The 16,176-nt window shown below is 55.5% G+C and overlaps 1 protein-coding gene across 1 annotated transcript in view; it reads left to right on the forward strand.

The window, feature by feature from the left end:
• LOC147080913 (fibrinogen C domain-containing protein 1-like) overlaps positions 1-15,394 on the forward strand; it is a 41,360-nt gene extending 25,966 nt beyond the window's left edge. The window contains exons 5-7 of the mRNA XM_085981028.1: positions 6,254-6,350; positions 13,327-13,506; positions 15,075-15,394. Coding sequence (XP_085837154.1) covers positions 6,254-6,350; positions 13,327-13,506; positions 15,075-15,334 — 537 coding nt within the window. The 3' untranslated portion in view covers positions 15,335-15,394. The remainder of the gene's footprint in view (positions 1-6,253; positions 6,351-13,326; positions 13,507-15,074) is intronic.
• Positions 15,395-16,176: the final 782 nt, after the last annotated feature.

Consider the following 16,176-nt stretch of genomic DNA (forward strand, 5'->3'; position numbering starts at 1 on the left):
GGTGGTTCCTATCTGGCCCTCGGGTCTCGGCAATCCAGTTCACCAAGCCCAGGCACCTTGGTTCCACTTTGATGTTTCTAATTGTTATTCGCTGGTGCGTCCTGTTTGGTTGGCCTGTGTCTGCGGGTTTGGAATGGGCTGGTCTTAGCACTATTGCCTCATTGATGGTTGAGTCCTAAATCAGAATCAGCTGCCTGAAATGTTACATAGAATTACATAGCGTGTACAGCACAGAAACAGGCCATTCGGTGTTTGGTCCGTGCTGGTGTTTATGCTCCACACCAGCCTCCTCCCACTCTATTTTCTTCATCTAAGCCCATCAACATATCCTTCTATTCCTTTCTCCCTCATGTGTTTATCGAGCTTCCCCTTAAATGCATCTATACTATTCGCCTCAACCACTCCCTGTGGTAGTGAGTTCCACATTCTCACCACTCTCTGGGTAAAGGAGTTTCTCCTGAATTCCCTACTGGATTTATTAGTGACTCTCTTATATTGATGACCTCTAGTTTTGATCTCTCCCACAAGTGGAAACATCTTCTCTACGTCTACCCCATCGAACCACTGCGGAGGCTCAGTTGTTGAGTATATTCAAGACAGAGATCGATAGATTTTTGAATATTAAGGGAATTAAGGGATATGGGGATCGGGCGGGAAAGTGGAGTTGAGGTAGAAGATCAGCCATGATCTTATTGAATGGCGGAGCAGGCTCGAGGGGCCGAATGGCCGACACCTGCTCCTATTTTTTATGTTCTTATGTAATCTTAAAGACCTCGATCAGGTCACCCCTCAGTCTCCTCTTTTCTAGAGAAAATCCTGTTCAGAATTTTTTTGATAGCTGCGCTTCCTGCAAATTAATAGGGCCATAGCTTTTAACCCTATGTACGTCCTGCATCACCCGTCATGATGTGGACCAATCCGACCTACAAGGGCATAAAGCTGGAACATTTCTGCTATTGATGCAATGAATCAAAGGCACCTGTCATCTTCAGCCCACTCTCTTCCATTTGGAATGAGAATGTTTAGAAGCAGAGAATTTTTATTTTCTTTAACCTGTTTTTGTAAAGCACTTAAAGTCCTAAAGCAGTTTGAATTCCCCAGGCTTATCTGTCACATCACATCGAGCTCAGGCTGCCACGTTAAGAACTTCTATTTTCAACATCCAGGTGAAAGCAGCCTTTCCCCCACCGCGGAGACTTTCCGCCTGCCCACTCGCTGTTTACCAACCAATCTCTTTTAGAATGCCCCAGTGTGGGCCTCAGTGGATCTCTGCGCTCTTCCAATTCTGGCCTCGTGCGCATCCCACCATTGGCGGCCGTGCCTTCAGCTGCCTGGGCCCTAAGTTCTGGACTTCGCTCCCTAAACCTCTCCGCCTCTCTCTCTCCTCCATTAAGATGCTTCTTTCAGATGAGACGTGAAACTGAGGCCCCGTCTGCTCACTCAAGTGGACGTAAAAGATCCCATGGCACTATTTCGAAGAAGAGCAGGGGAGTTCTCCCTGTGTCCTGGGGCCAATATTTATCCTTCAACCAACATCACTAAAAAACAGATTATCTGGTCATTATCGCATTGCTGTTTGTGGGAGCTTGCTGTGCGCAAATTGGCTGCTACGTTTCCTACATTACAACAGTGACTACACTTCTAAAGTACTTCATTGGCTGCAAAACACTTTGGGACATCCTGAGGATGTGAAAGGTGCTAGAGAAATGCAAGCCTTTCTTTTAAAAACCTGCCTCTTTGACCAAGCTTTTGGTCACCTGTCCTAATATCTCCTTATGTGGCTCAGTGTCAGATTTTGTTTGATAATCGCTCCTGTGAAGCACCTTGGGACGTTTTACTAGGTTAAAGGCGCTATATAAATGCGAGTTGTTGTTGTATTAGAGCAGGCGCTTACACTGGGACTCGGGGTCGCCAACCCTCCAGGTTTGGCCTGGAGTCTCCAGGAATCAAAGATTCATCTGCCGGTGACTGGCCGCCGGCAACACCCGGGAGATAAATCACAGGGGCCTCAAAAAGAGGATGTGTTTTGTTCACTTTCTTTGAACACTTTTGTTTAATTGAAGGTGGGGAAAGGCGGCTGTATGACCAAGAGCCGAGAATCAGGTAATGAAGAGTCTGTCAGCTGATAGATTAAGCAAATGGGCAAAAACTGTGGCAAGTAGATTTAAATGTGAGTCATCCACTTTTGACCTAAAAAGGATCGAACAGGGTACTTTCTAAATGGTGAAAAGCTAGAAACAGTGGAGGGTCCAAAGAGACTTTGTCGGGGGGTTCCAGGTACATCGATCATTAAAATGTCAGGAACAGGTACAGAAAATAATCAGAAGGCTAATGGAATGCTGGCCTTTATATCTAGAATCCAAGGGGGTAGAAGTTATGCTGCAGCCGTACAAAACCCTGGTTAGACCACACCTGGAGCACTGTGAGCAGTTCTGGGCACCACACCGTAGGAAGGATAGATTGGCCTTGGAGGGAGTGCAGCGTAGGTTTACCAGAATGATACCCGGACTCCAGGGGTTAAGTTACAAGGAGAGATTACACACACTAGGGTTGTAGTCCCTGGAATTTAGAAGGTTAGGGGGTGATTTGATCGAAGTTTTCAAGATATTAAGGGGAGCAGATAGGGTCGATAGAGAGAAACTATTTCCGCTGGTTGGGGATTCTCGGACTGAGGGGCATAGCCTAAAAATTAGAGCCAGACCTTTCAGGAGTGAAGTTAGGAAACACTTCTACACACAAAGGGTGGTAGAAGTTTGGAACTCTCTTCCGCAAACAGCAATTGATGCTAGATCAGTTGTTAATTTTAAATCGGAGATTGATAGCTTTTTGCTAACCAGAGGTATTAAGGGATATGGGCCAAAGGCAGGTATATGGAGTTAGGTCCCAGATCAGCCATGATCTCATTGAATGGCGGAATAGGCTCCAGAGGCTGAATGGCCTCCTCCTCTTCCTATGTTCTGATTCACCTGGAAAGGCGGTGCCTGTAATGGATTGACATGTCGGGCAACCAATGACAAGAGAGCAGGGGCGGGGCAGTTGGAGGCAGCAGGTCATGTGATGAAATCTCCAGGAATGTGTCCAACCACAGCTGGCCACCCTAATTTGGGCATGCGAGGGACAATCTCGTTTCATAGCCTTCGATGCAGAATCTCTTTAGAGAAGTTCTGAAAACGTGTGTATTCCTCATTTATTTATCAGTTTCTTTTATTCATCCTCTCTGTTAGGATCTCGACACCACCCCACCCCCATGTCAAGCACTCTTCCCCAAATACAAAGGACGGACAACCGGGGAATCCAATAAATACTTGAAAAGGAAGAATTTGCAGGGCTACGGGGAAAGAGGAGGGGAGGGGGGAGTGGGGCTGATTGGAGAGATCTTTCAAAGAGCCAGCATAGGAATGATGGGCCGAATGGCCTCCTTCTGTGCCGTGCGATCTTCCAAGTCAAAAATCGACCCCCCACCACCCCACCCGGCCCCCATACCTCAGGATAATGCCAGACTATCTCCCCCTCCGCCCCCACCCATTACAGAGCGACATTTTAAGACCAATCGCCTCTTAAAACCAACACATGTCATGATGCTTTGCCTACTCTCCGAGTCCAGAATTCCAGCCCTGCGGTTGATATATAATCCAATGGGAATCTGGACGAAATGTCTTGGCCCTTTCCCACATGTTTCAAGCGGGTAGAAAGAAAGACTTGCATTTCTACAGCTCCTTTCAGGACCTCCCAAAGCGCTTTACAGCCAATGAAGTACTTTTTGAAGTGTAGTCCCTGTTGTAATCTTCTTCTTAGGCAGTCCCTCGGAACCGAGGATGACTTGCTTCCACGTTAAAAATGAGTTCTCAGGTGACTGGAGTCCAATGCGGGACCTACAGTCTCTGTCACAGGTGGGGCAGACGGTGGTTGAAGGGACGGGTGGGTGGAGTGCTTGGGTTGACGTGCGCTGCCTGCGCTTGGCTTCCGCTTGCTCCTGGCGAAGAGACTTGAGGTGTTCGGCGCTTTCCCGGATGCTTCTCCTCCACTTTGTGCGGTCTTGGGCCAGGGATTCCCAGGTGTCAGTGGGGATGTTGCACTTTTTCAAGGAGGCTTTGAGGGTGTCCTTGAAGCGCTTCCTCTGCCCACCTGGGGCTCTCTTGCCGTGTCGCCACTGTTGTAATGTAGGAAACGCGGCAGCCAATTTGTGCACAGCAAGCTCACACAAACAGCAATGTGATAATGACCAGATCATCTGTTTTTAGCAATGTTGATTGAGGGATAAATATTGGCCAGGACCTCCAAGTTCCCCTCCAAGTCACACACCATCCTGACTTGGAAGTATATCGGCCGATCCTTCATCGTCGCTGGGTCAAAATCCTGGAACCCCCTCCCTAACAGCACTGTGGGAGCACCATCACCACACGGACTGCAGCGGTTCAAGAAGGCGGCTCACCACCACCTTCTCGAGGGCAACTAGGGATGGGCAATAAATGCTGGCCTTGCCAGCGACGCCCACATCCCATAAATGAATTTTTTTAAAAGGACACCGGGGAGAGCTCCCCTGCTCTTCTTCGAAATAGCGCCATGGGAACTTTTATGTCCACCTGAGAGAGTAGCTGGGGCCTCGGTTTAACGTCTCATCTGAAAGACGGCACCTCCGACAGTGCGGCACTCCCTCAGTACTGCACTGGGAGTGTCAGACTGGATTTTTGTGCTCGAGTCTCTGGAGTGGGGGCTTGAACCCACGACCTTCTGACTCAGAGAGCGAGAGAGTGCTACCCACTGAGCCATGGCTGATGCCCTCTAACAGAGGAATAGAAAGCCTCCTCCATTCTCAAAGACTTTGCTGGTTCACACGAACGAGCACAAGGGAGGAAGCAGTTTTTAGTGGAGTCCACTTTTTCTGCATCAGTTTTCATCACACGTCGCTCAGCCTCATGAACCCCTCAGCTCGCAGCCGTATCGAACCAAGTGCTAATGAAGCTCTGAGTTGTAGTAATGGCCTGGGAGTAACCCCGCTCATCGACTGAGAAAATCCTGCCTTTCCACTTCAAGGGGGAAGCAGCATTAAGGCAGACTGGCGGGATTAGTGTAGCCAGGTTTTTGATGGACTCTGTGGGGAAATCGGTGGGGAGAGAATCTCTTCTATTACATGTTCTGGCTTCTGTACTTTTGCTCTTTGCAGCAAGAGGGCTGGAGATCTTCGCTAGCAGTTCCCATGTTTATACCATTTCTGCCGCAACAATGTACGTCACAGGTGAGGGAGGCCATTCGGCCCCTCTAGAAACCTACAGATCCTGCCCACCCTCCGGCCTCGGTCACAGCATCTAACTGCTTCTTGAATCAATGGCGACATTTTTGATCACTCTCTCTGTGTTAAGAAGTGCTCTCTGACATCAGTCCTGAACTCGCCTGTTACCGGCTCGCAGCTGTCATCCGGTCCTGCCGTCATGGTTTGACTTGAAATAGTGACTCGGGATTTACCCTTTGCATCCGGTCTGAGTATCACATGTCCCTCCAGCTTGTGGCTCATTGGGTCATAAGCAGATGTTATGTTCGCCTTTCTATCTTTATTCAATCACGGGATGTGGGCGTCACCGGCAAGGCCAACATTTGTCGCCCATCCCTCATTGGCCTTCAGAAGCTGGTGGTGAGCCGCCATCTTGAACTGTCGGAGGGGCAGTACTGAGGGAGCGCCGCACTGTCGGAGGGGCAGTACTGAGGGAGCGCCGCACTGTCGGAGGGGCAGTACTGAGGGAGCGCCGCACTGTCGGAGGGGCAGTACTGAGGGAGCGCCGCACTGTCGGAGGGGCAGTACTGAGGGAGCGCCGCACTGTCGGAGGGGCAGTACTGAGGGAGCGCCGCACTGTCGGAGGGGCAGTACTGAGAGAGCGCCGCACTGCCGGAGGGGCAGTACTGAGGGAGCGCCGCACTGTCGGAGGGGCAGTACTGAGGGAGCGCCGCACTGTCGGAGGGGCCACACTGAGGGAGCGCCGCACTGTGGGAGGGGCCATACTGAGGGAGCGCCGCACTGTGGGAGGGGCAGTACTGAGGGAGCGCCACACTATCGGAGGTGCCGTCTTTCGGATGAGACGTTAAACCACGGCTCCGTCTGCCTTCCTCTCTCCATGCTCATTCCCTGTGCGGGGTTCCGACCAGGTTAGCCGGGGTAGGTAGTGGCGAGAGGGGGCTTCACTTTGTGGGGGTTCTTTTGTCGGACATCGAGTGTTTAATTTTCACAGCTCTCCTCGGCTCTCATTGCGTTTTTGTGCAGGTATTTCAGCGGCGGAAGGATGGTTCCGTGAATTTTTTCCAAGGATGGGACGCGTACAGAGACGGATTCGGGAAGATTACGGGAGAGCACTGGTTGGGTAAGTGTATACGTGCTTGATTAGGAGCAGGAGGAGGCCATTCAGCCCCTCGAGCCCTCTCCGCCATTCAATCAGATCAGGGCTGAGCTGCACCTCAACTCCACTCACCTGCCTTTGCTCCACATGTCTGTGATACCCAACAACAATCTCTCGATCTCAGCCTTTGAAGCTCCAATTGTCCCGTCCCCCCACCCCCCCTCCCCACCCCGGCATCCACAGCCTTTTGGGCGGAGAGGGCTTCTCTGATTTTGTAGATTTGTCTAATTTCCATTGTGAGAGGGAGGGCGGGTGTGAGGGAGCAAAGAGGCCCCTTGTCCCCACAGTCGATTCCCTCTGCTCCATTAGGAGGTTTCCCTCTGTAACTCTGCCCCGATGCTGCTTTTGGAAGGAACTTTGCCGCTCATCAGGCGAGTGGGATCCCAGGGGAAAGGGAACAATTTCCCGATTTTGCGTCCCAGGCCTGCGTCAACCGTATCAGAGCAGATGTGCGTGTGTCGGCTTGGCTCAACCGGCAGCACATTTGCCACTAAGTCAGATGATTGTTCTCGTCTTCCGGCGGAGACATTAAACCGAGGGCCCGTCTGCCCTCGCAGGTGGACATGAGAGATCCCCAGGGCGCTATTTTGAAGGTGAGCAGGGGAGTTCTCCCCGGTGTCCTGGCCCAATGTTTATCCCTCAATCAACATCAGTAAAACAGACCTCAGGACGTCCCAAAGCACCTTACAGCCAATGAAGTACTTTTTGAAGTGGAGTCACTGTTGTAATGTAGGAAACACGGCAGCCAAATTGCGCACAGCAAGCTCCCACAAACAGCGATGTGATAATGACCAGATAATCTGTTTTAGTGATGTTGGTTGAGGGATAAATATTGGCCCCAGGACACCGGGGAGCACTCCCCTGCTCTTCTTCGAAATAGTGCCATGGGATATTTTACATTCACCTGAGAAAGTAGATGAGGCCGCGGTTTAACGTCTCATCCGAAAGACGGCACCTCTGGCAGTGCAGCGCTCCCTCAGTACTGCCCCTCCGACAGTGCGGCGCTCCCTCAGTACTGCCCCTCTGACAGTGCGGCGCTCCCTCAGTACCGCCCCTCCGACAGTGCGGCGCTCCCTCAGTACTGCCCCTCCGACAGTGCAGCGCTCCCTCAGTACTGCCCCTCCGACAGTGCGGCGCTCCCTCAGTACTGCCCCTCCGACAGTGCGGCGCTCCCTCAGTACTGCCCCTCTGACAGTGCGGCGCTCCCTCAGTACTGCCCCTCCGATAGTGCGGCGCTCCCTCAGTACCGCCCCTCCGACAGTGCGGCGCTCCCTCTGTACTGTCCCTCCGACAGTGCGGCGCTCCCTCAGTACTGCCCCTCCGACAGTGCGGCGCTCCCTCAGTACTGCCCCTCCGACACTGCGGGGCTCCCTCGGTACTGCCCCTCTGACAGTGCGACGCTCCCTCGGTACTGCCCCTCCGACACTGCGGCGCCCCCTCAGTACTGCCCCTCCGACAATGCGGCGCTCCCTCAGTACTGCCCCTCCGACAGTGTGGCGCTCCCTCAGTACTGCCCCTCCGACAGTGCGGCGCTCCCTCAGTACTGCCCCTCCGACAGTGCGGCGCTCACTCAGTACTGCTCCTCCGACAGTGCGGTGCTTCCTCAGTACTGCCCCTCCGACAATGCGGCGCTCCCTCAGTACTGCCCCTCCGACAGTGCGGCGCTCCCTCAGTACTGCCCCTCCGACAGTGCAGCGCTCCCTCAGTACTGCCCCTCCAACAATGCGGCGCTCCCTCAGTACGGCCCCTCCGACAGTGCGGCGCTCCCTCAGTACTGCCCCTCCGACAGTGCGGCGCTCCCTCAGTACTTCCCCTCCGACAGTGCGGCGCTCCCTCAGTACTGCCCCTCCGACAATGCGGCACTCCCTCAGTACTGCCCCTCTGACAGTGCGGCGCTCCCTCAGTACTGCTCCTCCGACAGTGCGGCGCTCCCTCGGTACTGCCCCTCTGACAATGCGGCGCTCCCTCAGTACTGCCCCTCCGACAGTGCGGCGCTCCCTCAGTACTGCCCCTCCGACAGTGCGGTGCTCCCTCAGTACCGCCCCTCCGACAGTGCGGCGCTCCCTCAGTACTGCCCCTCCGACAATGCGGCGCGCCCTCAGTACTGCCCCTCGGACAGTGCGGCGCTCCCTCAGTACTGCCCCTCCGACAGTGTGGCGCTCCCTCAGTACTGCCCCTCCGACAGTGCGGCGCTCCCTCAGTACTGCCCCTCCGACAGTGCGGCGCTCCCTCAGTACTGCTCCTCCGACAGTGCGGCGCTTCCTCAGTACTGCCCCTCCGACAGTGCGGCGCTCCCTCAGCACTGCCCCTCCAACAGTGCGACGCTCCCTCAGTACTGCCACTCTGACAGTGCGGTGCTCCCTCAGTACTGCCCCTCCGACAGTGCGGCGCTCCCTCAGTACTGCCCCTCCGACAGTGCGGCGCTCCCTCAGTACTGCTCCTCCGACAGTGCGGCGCTCCCTCAGCACTGCCCCTCCAACAGTGCGGCGCTCCCTCAGTACTGCCCCTCTGACAGTGCGGCGCTCCCTCAGTACTGCCCCCCCGACAGTGCGGCGCTCCCTCAGCACTGCCCCTCCGACAGTGCGGCGCTCCCTCAGTACTGCCCCCCCGACAGTGCGGCGCTCCCTCAGTACTGCCCCCCCGACAGTGCGGCGCTCCCTCAGTACTGCCCCCCCGACAGTGCGGCGCTCCCTCAGTACTGCCCCCCCGACAGTGCGACGCTCCCTCAGTACTGCAATGGAGCATCAGCCTAGATTTTGGTGCTCTAGTCTCTGGAGTGGGGACTCTGAACCTACGACCTCATGACTCAGAGGCGTGCGCGCTGCCGACCGAGCCACTGACTGACACACAGCTTCACTCAAGGGACTTTTAACTCAATCTGCTTTATCTAATTCAGCATTACATTCAGCTGACAGCTTCACTTCTCTTCTGTAAATAACACAAAGCTATTTGGCTTGGCACGACGTCCTCTCCCCCACTGCTAGGTACTGAGACCAAAGCAGTTTTCATAAATATGTATCTTCCCTGACAATGCGCAGCAGTTGACTGAATTCGGGAGGTGGTCTCACGTTCACCATTGAAGGATTCCACTAAAGGCTGTGGCACATGGCATCAGTCCTCATCCTCGCTCGCTGCTCAGTGGGGTATATCTTCCAACTGCGCTCGTCCCACAAACTTTTCCTCTCTGTGCTATTCAACCCGGGTGTGAAACCTGTTTGTTTTATTTCAAGTGGAAGAAATAAAGAACTTGCATTTCTATAGCGCCTTTCACGACCTCAGGACGTCCCAAAGCGCTTTACAGCCAATGAAGTACTGTTTGAAGCGCAGCCACTGTTGGAATGGAGGAAGCGCAGCAGGCAATTTGCGCACAGCAAGATCCCACAAAAAGCAATGACCAGATAATCTGGGGGTTTTTTTAGTGACGTTGATTGAGGGATAAATATTGGCCCCAGGACACCGGGGAGAACTCCCCCCTGCTCTTCTTCGAAATAGTGCTGTGGGATCTTTTACATTCACCTGAGAAAGTAGATGGGGCCTCGGTTTAACGTCTCATCCAAAAGACGGCACCTCCAACAGTGCAGCGCTCCCTCAGTACTGCACTGGAGTGTCACTCTAGATTTTTGTGCTCAAGTCTCTGGAGTGGGACTTGAACCCACAACCTCCTGACTGAGAGGCGAGAGTGCTGCCCACTGAGCCACGGCTGACAACCGATGATTCCTGAGCAATTGGAGTTTACAAGATGGTCGGAACGGCGCACGTGATCAGTCCGCCGGCCCCAGTATCTGCCGCAAACGCTTCGGGTCCGGCGGCTCAATTGAATTTCGATCTCCGTTGTCGAGTTAAAAGTCCTCCCGGCCCCCACAACTGCGTTACTCCGCTGGCTCGCACTGAGCTCCGAGCCCCCGCTTCACTTCCGGAAAAGTGACGCCAGCGAAGTGGAGCAGATCGGAGGAGGACCCGGCCACAATGTCCAGCCTCCCCCTCCTGCCCCCCGCCACAATGTCCTCCTCCTCCTCCTGCCCCCCGCCACAATGTCCAGCCTCCCCCTCCTGCCCCCCGCCACAATGTCCTCCTCCTGCCCCCCGCCACAATGTCCTGCTCCTCCTCCTGCCCCCCGCCACAATGTCCAGCCTCCCCCTCCTGCCCCCCGCCACAATGTCCTCCTCCTGCCCCCGCCACAATGTCCAGCCTCCCCCTCCTGCCCCCCGCCACAATGTCCTCCTCCTCCTCCTGCCCCCCGCCACAATGTCCAGCCTCCCCCTCCTCACCCCCGCCACAATGTCCAGCCTCCTCCTGCCCCCCGCCACAATGTCCTCCTCCTCCTCCTGCCCCCCGCCACAATGTCCAGCCTCCTCCTGCCCCCCGCCACAATGTCCTCCTCCCCCTCCTGCCCCCGCCACAATGTCCTCCTCCCCCTCCTGCCCCCGCCACAATGTCCAGCCTCCCCCTCCTGCCCCCCACCACAATGTCCTCCTCCTGCCCCCCGCCACAATGTCCAGCCTCCCCCTCCTGCCCCCCGCCACAATGTCCTCCTCCTGTCCCTCGCCACAATGTCCAGCCTCCCCCTCCTGCCCCCCGCCACAATGTCCAGCCTCCCCCTCCTGCCCCCGCCACAATGTCCTCCTCCTGTCCCTCGACACAATGTCCAGCCTCCCCCTCCTGCCCCATGCCACAATGTCCTCCTCCTGTCCCTCGCCACAATGTCCAGCCTCCTCCTCCTGCCCCCCGCCACAATGTCCAGCCTCCTCCTCCTGACCCCCGCCACAATGTCCAGCCTCCTCCTCCTGACCCCCGCCACAATGTCCAGCCTCCTCCTCCTGACCCCCGCCACAATGTCCAGCCTCCCCCTCCTGCCCCCGCCACAATGTCCAGCCTCCTCCTGCCCCCCGCCACAATGTCCAGCCTCCCCCTCCTGCCCCACGCCACAATGTCCAGCCTCCCCCTCCTGCCCCACGCCACAATGTCCAGCCTCCCCCTCCTGCCCCCCGCCACAATGTCCAGCCTCCTCCTCCTGCCCCCCGCCACAATGTGCAGCCTCCTCCTCCTGCCCCCCGCCACAATGTCCAGCCTCCTCCTGCCCCCCGCCACAATGTCCAGCCTCCTCCTCCTGACCCCCGCCACAATGTCCAGCCTCCCTCTCCTGCCCCCCGCCACAATATCCAGCCTCCCCCTCCTGCCCCCCGCCACAATGTCCTCCTCCTGCCCCCTGCCACAATGTCCAGCCTCCCCCTCCTGCCCCCGCCACAATGTCCAGCCTCCTCCTGCCTCCCGCCACAATGTCCAGCCTCCCCCTCCTGCCCCCCGCCACAATGTCCAGCCTCCCCCTCCTGCCCCCCGCCACAATGTCCAGCCTCCTCCTCCTGCCCCCCCGCCACAATGTCCAGCCTCCTCCTGCCTCCCGCCACAATGTCCAGCCTCCCCCTCCTGCCCCCCGCCACAATGTCCAGCCTCCCCCTCCTGCCCCCCGCCACAATGTCCAGCCTCCCCCTCCTGCCCCCCGATAACCCCCCCTCTCCCCTCTCTGAACACACTGTGATAGTGCCACAGTTTGAAGTGCAGCACTTTTTATTTTATTCACTCACAGAATGTTGGCATCATTTATTGCCCATCCCTAATTGCCCTTGAGAAGGTGGTGATGAGCCGTCCTTTCAGGGTCAACCATATCGGCCAGACCGGGTAAGGACAGCAGATTTCCTTCCCTAAAGGACATTAGTGAACCAGATGGGTTTTTACGACAATGCGGTCGTTTCATGGTCAGATTACCGACACTAGCTTTTTATTCCAGATTTATTTAATTAACTGAATTTAAATTCCCCGGCTGCCCTGGTGGGATTGAACTTGTGGGGCTCGAATTTATCAATGGGGACGTGATGGAGGCGGGACTCCCACTTTTTGGGTTGTAGTCCCGCCTCCATCGACTTGTGGCCAACCCACACGATTTTCCCTTGATTGACCTTGTTAAGCTCGCCCAGCGGGCTCAGCAGGCCAATTAAGGGACACCTGGTTACAGGTGACGTCAGCGATTGACATTTCATCTGTCAAGAGCTTTTGACAGATGAAAAATCAGCGTTTGGTGGCTTTGTGAAGCTGTCAAACACTGACAACCTGTCTTCTAACTTGAGTCCTTCTACTCAGACTCAGTTAGAGAACTCTCCAGACCAGAAAGCAGAGGCTGCAGCTTTTGACAGTTCAGCGGCCATTCTGCTTTCTGTGCCGGTGAGCTGAGGGACTCCCGAGAACTGAAGGAAGGAAGCCTGCAGGAGAAAGTAAAGGTAAGTAAAACTTATTAAAACACTTTACACTTACCTCACACACTTACCTCTGCACACATGCACCCATCACTCACCTGCACAACGGACATCTCGACCCCTCCAACCCCTGCAGACCGACGGTCCGCCTTGCTAACTTGGCGTGGTTCGGAGCCGTCGGAAACCCCACACTTCAGGGCTAAAAATACGGATTAGGCCAAAAACTGCCTGTTAACAAACAGTTAATTGGCACTAATCCCCTTCCCGCCTCGGGGAGGCGGCTCCCAGCACAGGTCGGGTATCCGCCTCCTGGGACATTGGCACGGAGGCGGGTTGGGAGCGGGATGGGTTCGTGCCCCCCGATTCTGCAATTTTCCCACCACTCCCGCCTCCAAACCCGCCTCCACAGGGCTTGGAAATTCGAGCCCGTGTACTCCAGATACCTTAAGTCCAGGCCTCTGTAACATAACCACTATACAGTACCATGCCCCAGTTCTGTTCCTAAGGACTGATGACTTCATTCCCCACAGTGTATCAACAGTCTGCCCCTCTGCCGGTCCTGAGCAAACCCTGCCGTTTCATTGACCTGCTCTGGGCTACACTGAATCTGATGCCGACATCTATGAAGCGTTCATGCTGCCGACTCAGTCCTGTTTACTGAAAGTGAAACCTCATTCACCCTCCCCCCTTAGGTTTGAAGAGGATTCACGCACTCACCATTCAGTCACACTACGAGCTCCGTGTGGAGATGGAAGACTTTGAGAACAACACCGCCTATGCTCAGTACGGGATGTTTGGGATCGGACTATTCTCCGTTGACGCAGAGAGGGACGGCTATCCGCTGACCGTGGCAGAGTACGCTGGAACTGCAGGTCTCCACACCCTTTATTAACTGACTCAAGGATGCAGACCCGGTGAGACCCTCATGGGTCAAAGGGCACGGGGAGGTTATCGGGGGGGCAGGAGGAGGTTATCCGGACGTCCCAAAACGCTTTACAGCCAATTAAGTACTTTTTGAAGTGTAGTCACTGTTGTAATGTAGGAAACGCGGCAGCCAATTTGCGCACAGCAAGCTCCCACAAACAGCAGTGTGATAATGACCAGATCATCTGTTTTAGTGATGTTGGTTGAGGGAAAATTATTGGCCAGGACACCGGGGAGAACTCCCCTGCTCTTTTTCAAATTAGTGCCATGAGATCTTTTACGTTCACCTGAGAGAGCAGAAGGAACCTCATCTCATCTGAAAGACGGCACCTCCGATAGTGCAGCGCTCCCTCAGTACTGCCCCTCTGACAGTGCGGCGCTCCCTCAGTACTGCCCCTCCGACAGTGCAGCACTCCTTCAGTGCTGCCCCTCTGACAGTGTGGTGCTCCCTCAGTACTGCCCTTCCGACAGTGCGGCGTTCCCTCAGTACTGCCCCTCTGACAGTGCGGCACTCCCTCAGTGCTGCCCCTCCGACAGTGTGGCACTCCCTCAGTGCTGCCCCTCCGACAGTGCGGCGCTCCCTCAGTACTGCCCCTCCGACAGTGCGGCGCTCCCTCAGTACTGCTCCTCCGACAGTGCGGCGCTCCCTCAGTACTGCCCCTCCAACAGTGCAGCACTCCCTCAGTACTGCCCCTCCAACAGTGCAGCGCTCCCTCAGTACTGCCCCTCCGACAGTGCTGCACTCCCTCAGTACTGCCTCTCCGACAGTGCAGTGCTCCCTCAGTACTGCCCCTCCAACAATGCAGTGCTCCCTCAGTACTGCCCCTCTGACAGTGCAGTGCTCCCTCAGTACTGCCCCTCCAACAATGCAGTGCTCCCTCAGTACTGCCCCTCCGACAGTGCTGCGCTCCCTCAGTACTGCCTCTCCGACAGTGCAGTGCTCCCTCAGTACTGCCCCTCTGACAGCGCAGTGCTCCCTCAGTACTGCCCCTCCGACAGTGCGGCGCTCCCTCAGTACTGCCCCTCCAATGGTGCGGCGCTCCCTCAGTACTGCCCCTCCGACAGTGCGCCGCTCCCTCTGTACTGCCCCTCCGACAGTGTGGCGCTCCCTCAGTACTGCCCCTCTGACAGTGCGGCGCTCCCTCAGTACTGCCCCTCTGACAGCGCGGCGCTCCCTCAGTACTGCCCCTCCGACAGTGCGGCGCTCCCTCAGTACTGCCCCTACGACAGTACGGCGCTCCCTCAGTTCTGCCCCTCCGACAGTGCGGCACTCCCTCAGTACTGCCCCTCCGACAGTGCGGCACTCCCTCAGTACTACACTGGGGGTGTCGCCTGGATTTATGTGCTGAAGTCTCTGTAGTGGGACTTGAACTCACGACCTTCTGGCTCAGAGTGCGACCCACTTAGCCATGGCTGAGCGATAGGAGTTTCCAAGATGGTAGGAATGGCGCACGCAATGAGCGAGAGTCTCAACGCCGTTCGATCAGGTGCATTAACCGCGGGTTTCTTTCCGCAGGCGACTCCCTCCTGAAGCACAGCGGCATGAGGTTCACCACCAAGGATCGGGACAACGATCACTCGGAGAACAACTGCGCCACCTTCTACCGCGGGGCCTGGTGGTACCACAACTGCCACACCTCCAACCTCAACGGCCAATACCTCAAGGGCCATCACACCTCGTACGCAGACGGCATCGAGTGGTCCTCCTGGACCGGCTGGCAGTATTCGCTCAAGTTCGTCGAGATGAAGATCAGGCCAAGGAACGGAGGCCAATGACGCGAGGGTCAGCAACGCGACCTTTCCACCCACGATTGTTGCAAGGCACTGAGTCCATGAAACCCCTTCACACACAACTCCAGCAAAACCTTATATACATGCACACACAGATATACACACATACATATACTATACACACCCATATATATGTATTTTATTCTTATATGTGTGTGTAAAGCCCTGGTTGGACCACATCTGGAGCACTGTGTACAGTTCTGGGCACCGCAACTTGGATATATTGACCTTGGAAGGAGAGCAGCACAGATTCACCAGAATGTCACCAGGGCTCCAAGGGTTAGAATCATAGAATGGTTACAGCATGGAAGAAGGCCATTCGGCCCATCGAGCCCGTGCCGACTCTCAGTTAGTCCCACTCCCCCGCCCTTTCCCCGGAGCCCTGCAAATGTTTTTCCTTCAGGTACTTATCCAATTCCCTTTTGAAAGCCGTGATTGAATCTGCCTCCACCAGCCTTTCAGGCAGTGCATTCCAGATCTTAACCACTCGCTGCGTTTTTACGTCGCCTTTGGTTCTTTTGCCAATCACCTTAAATCTGTGTCCTCTGGTTCTCGACCCTTCTGCCAATGGGAACAGTTTCTCTCTCTCTACTCTGTCCAGACCCCTCATGATTTTGAACACCTCCATCAAATCTCCTCTCAACCTTCTCTGCTCCAAGGAGAACAACCCCAGCTTCTCCAGTCTATCCATGTAACTGAAGTCCCTCAGCCCTGGAACCATTCTCGTAAATTTTTTCTGCACCCTCTCTAAGGCCTTCACATCCTTCCTAAAGTGCGGTGACCAGAATTGGACACACTACTCCAGTTGGGGCTGAACCAGTGTTTTA

Source organism: Somniosus microcephalus, unplaced genomic scaffold, assembly GCF_052327205.1.
Source record: "Somniosus microcephalus isolate GS21.2 unplaced genomic scaffold, FLI_Smic_1.0 scaffold1000, whole genome shotgun sequence".
Taxonomy (NCBI): domain Eukaryota; kingdom Metazoa; phylum Chordata; class Chondrichthyes; order Squaliformes; family Somniosidae; genus Somniosus; species Somniosus microcephalus.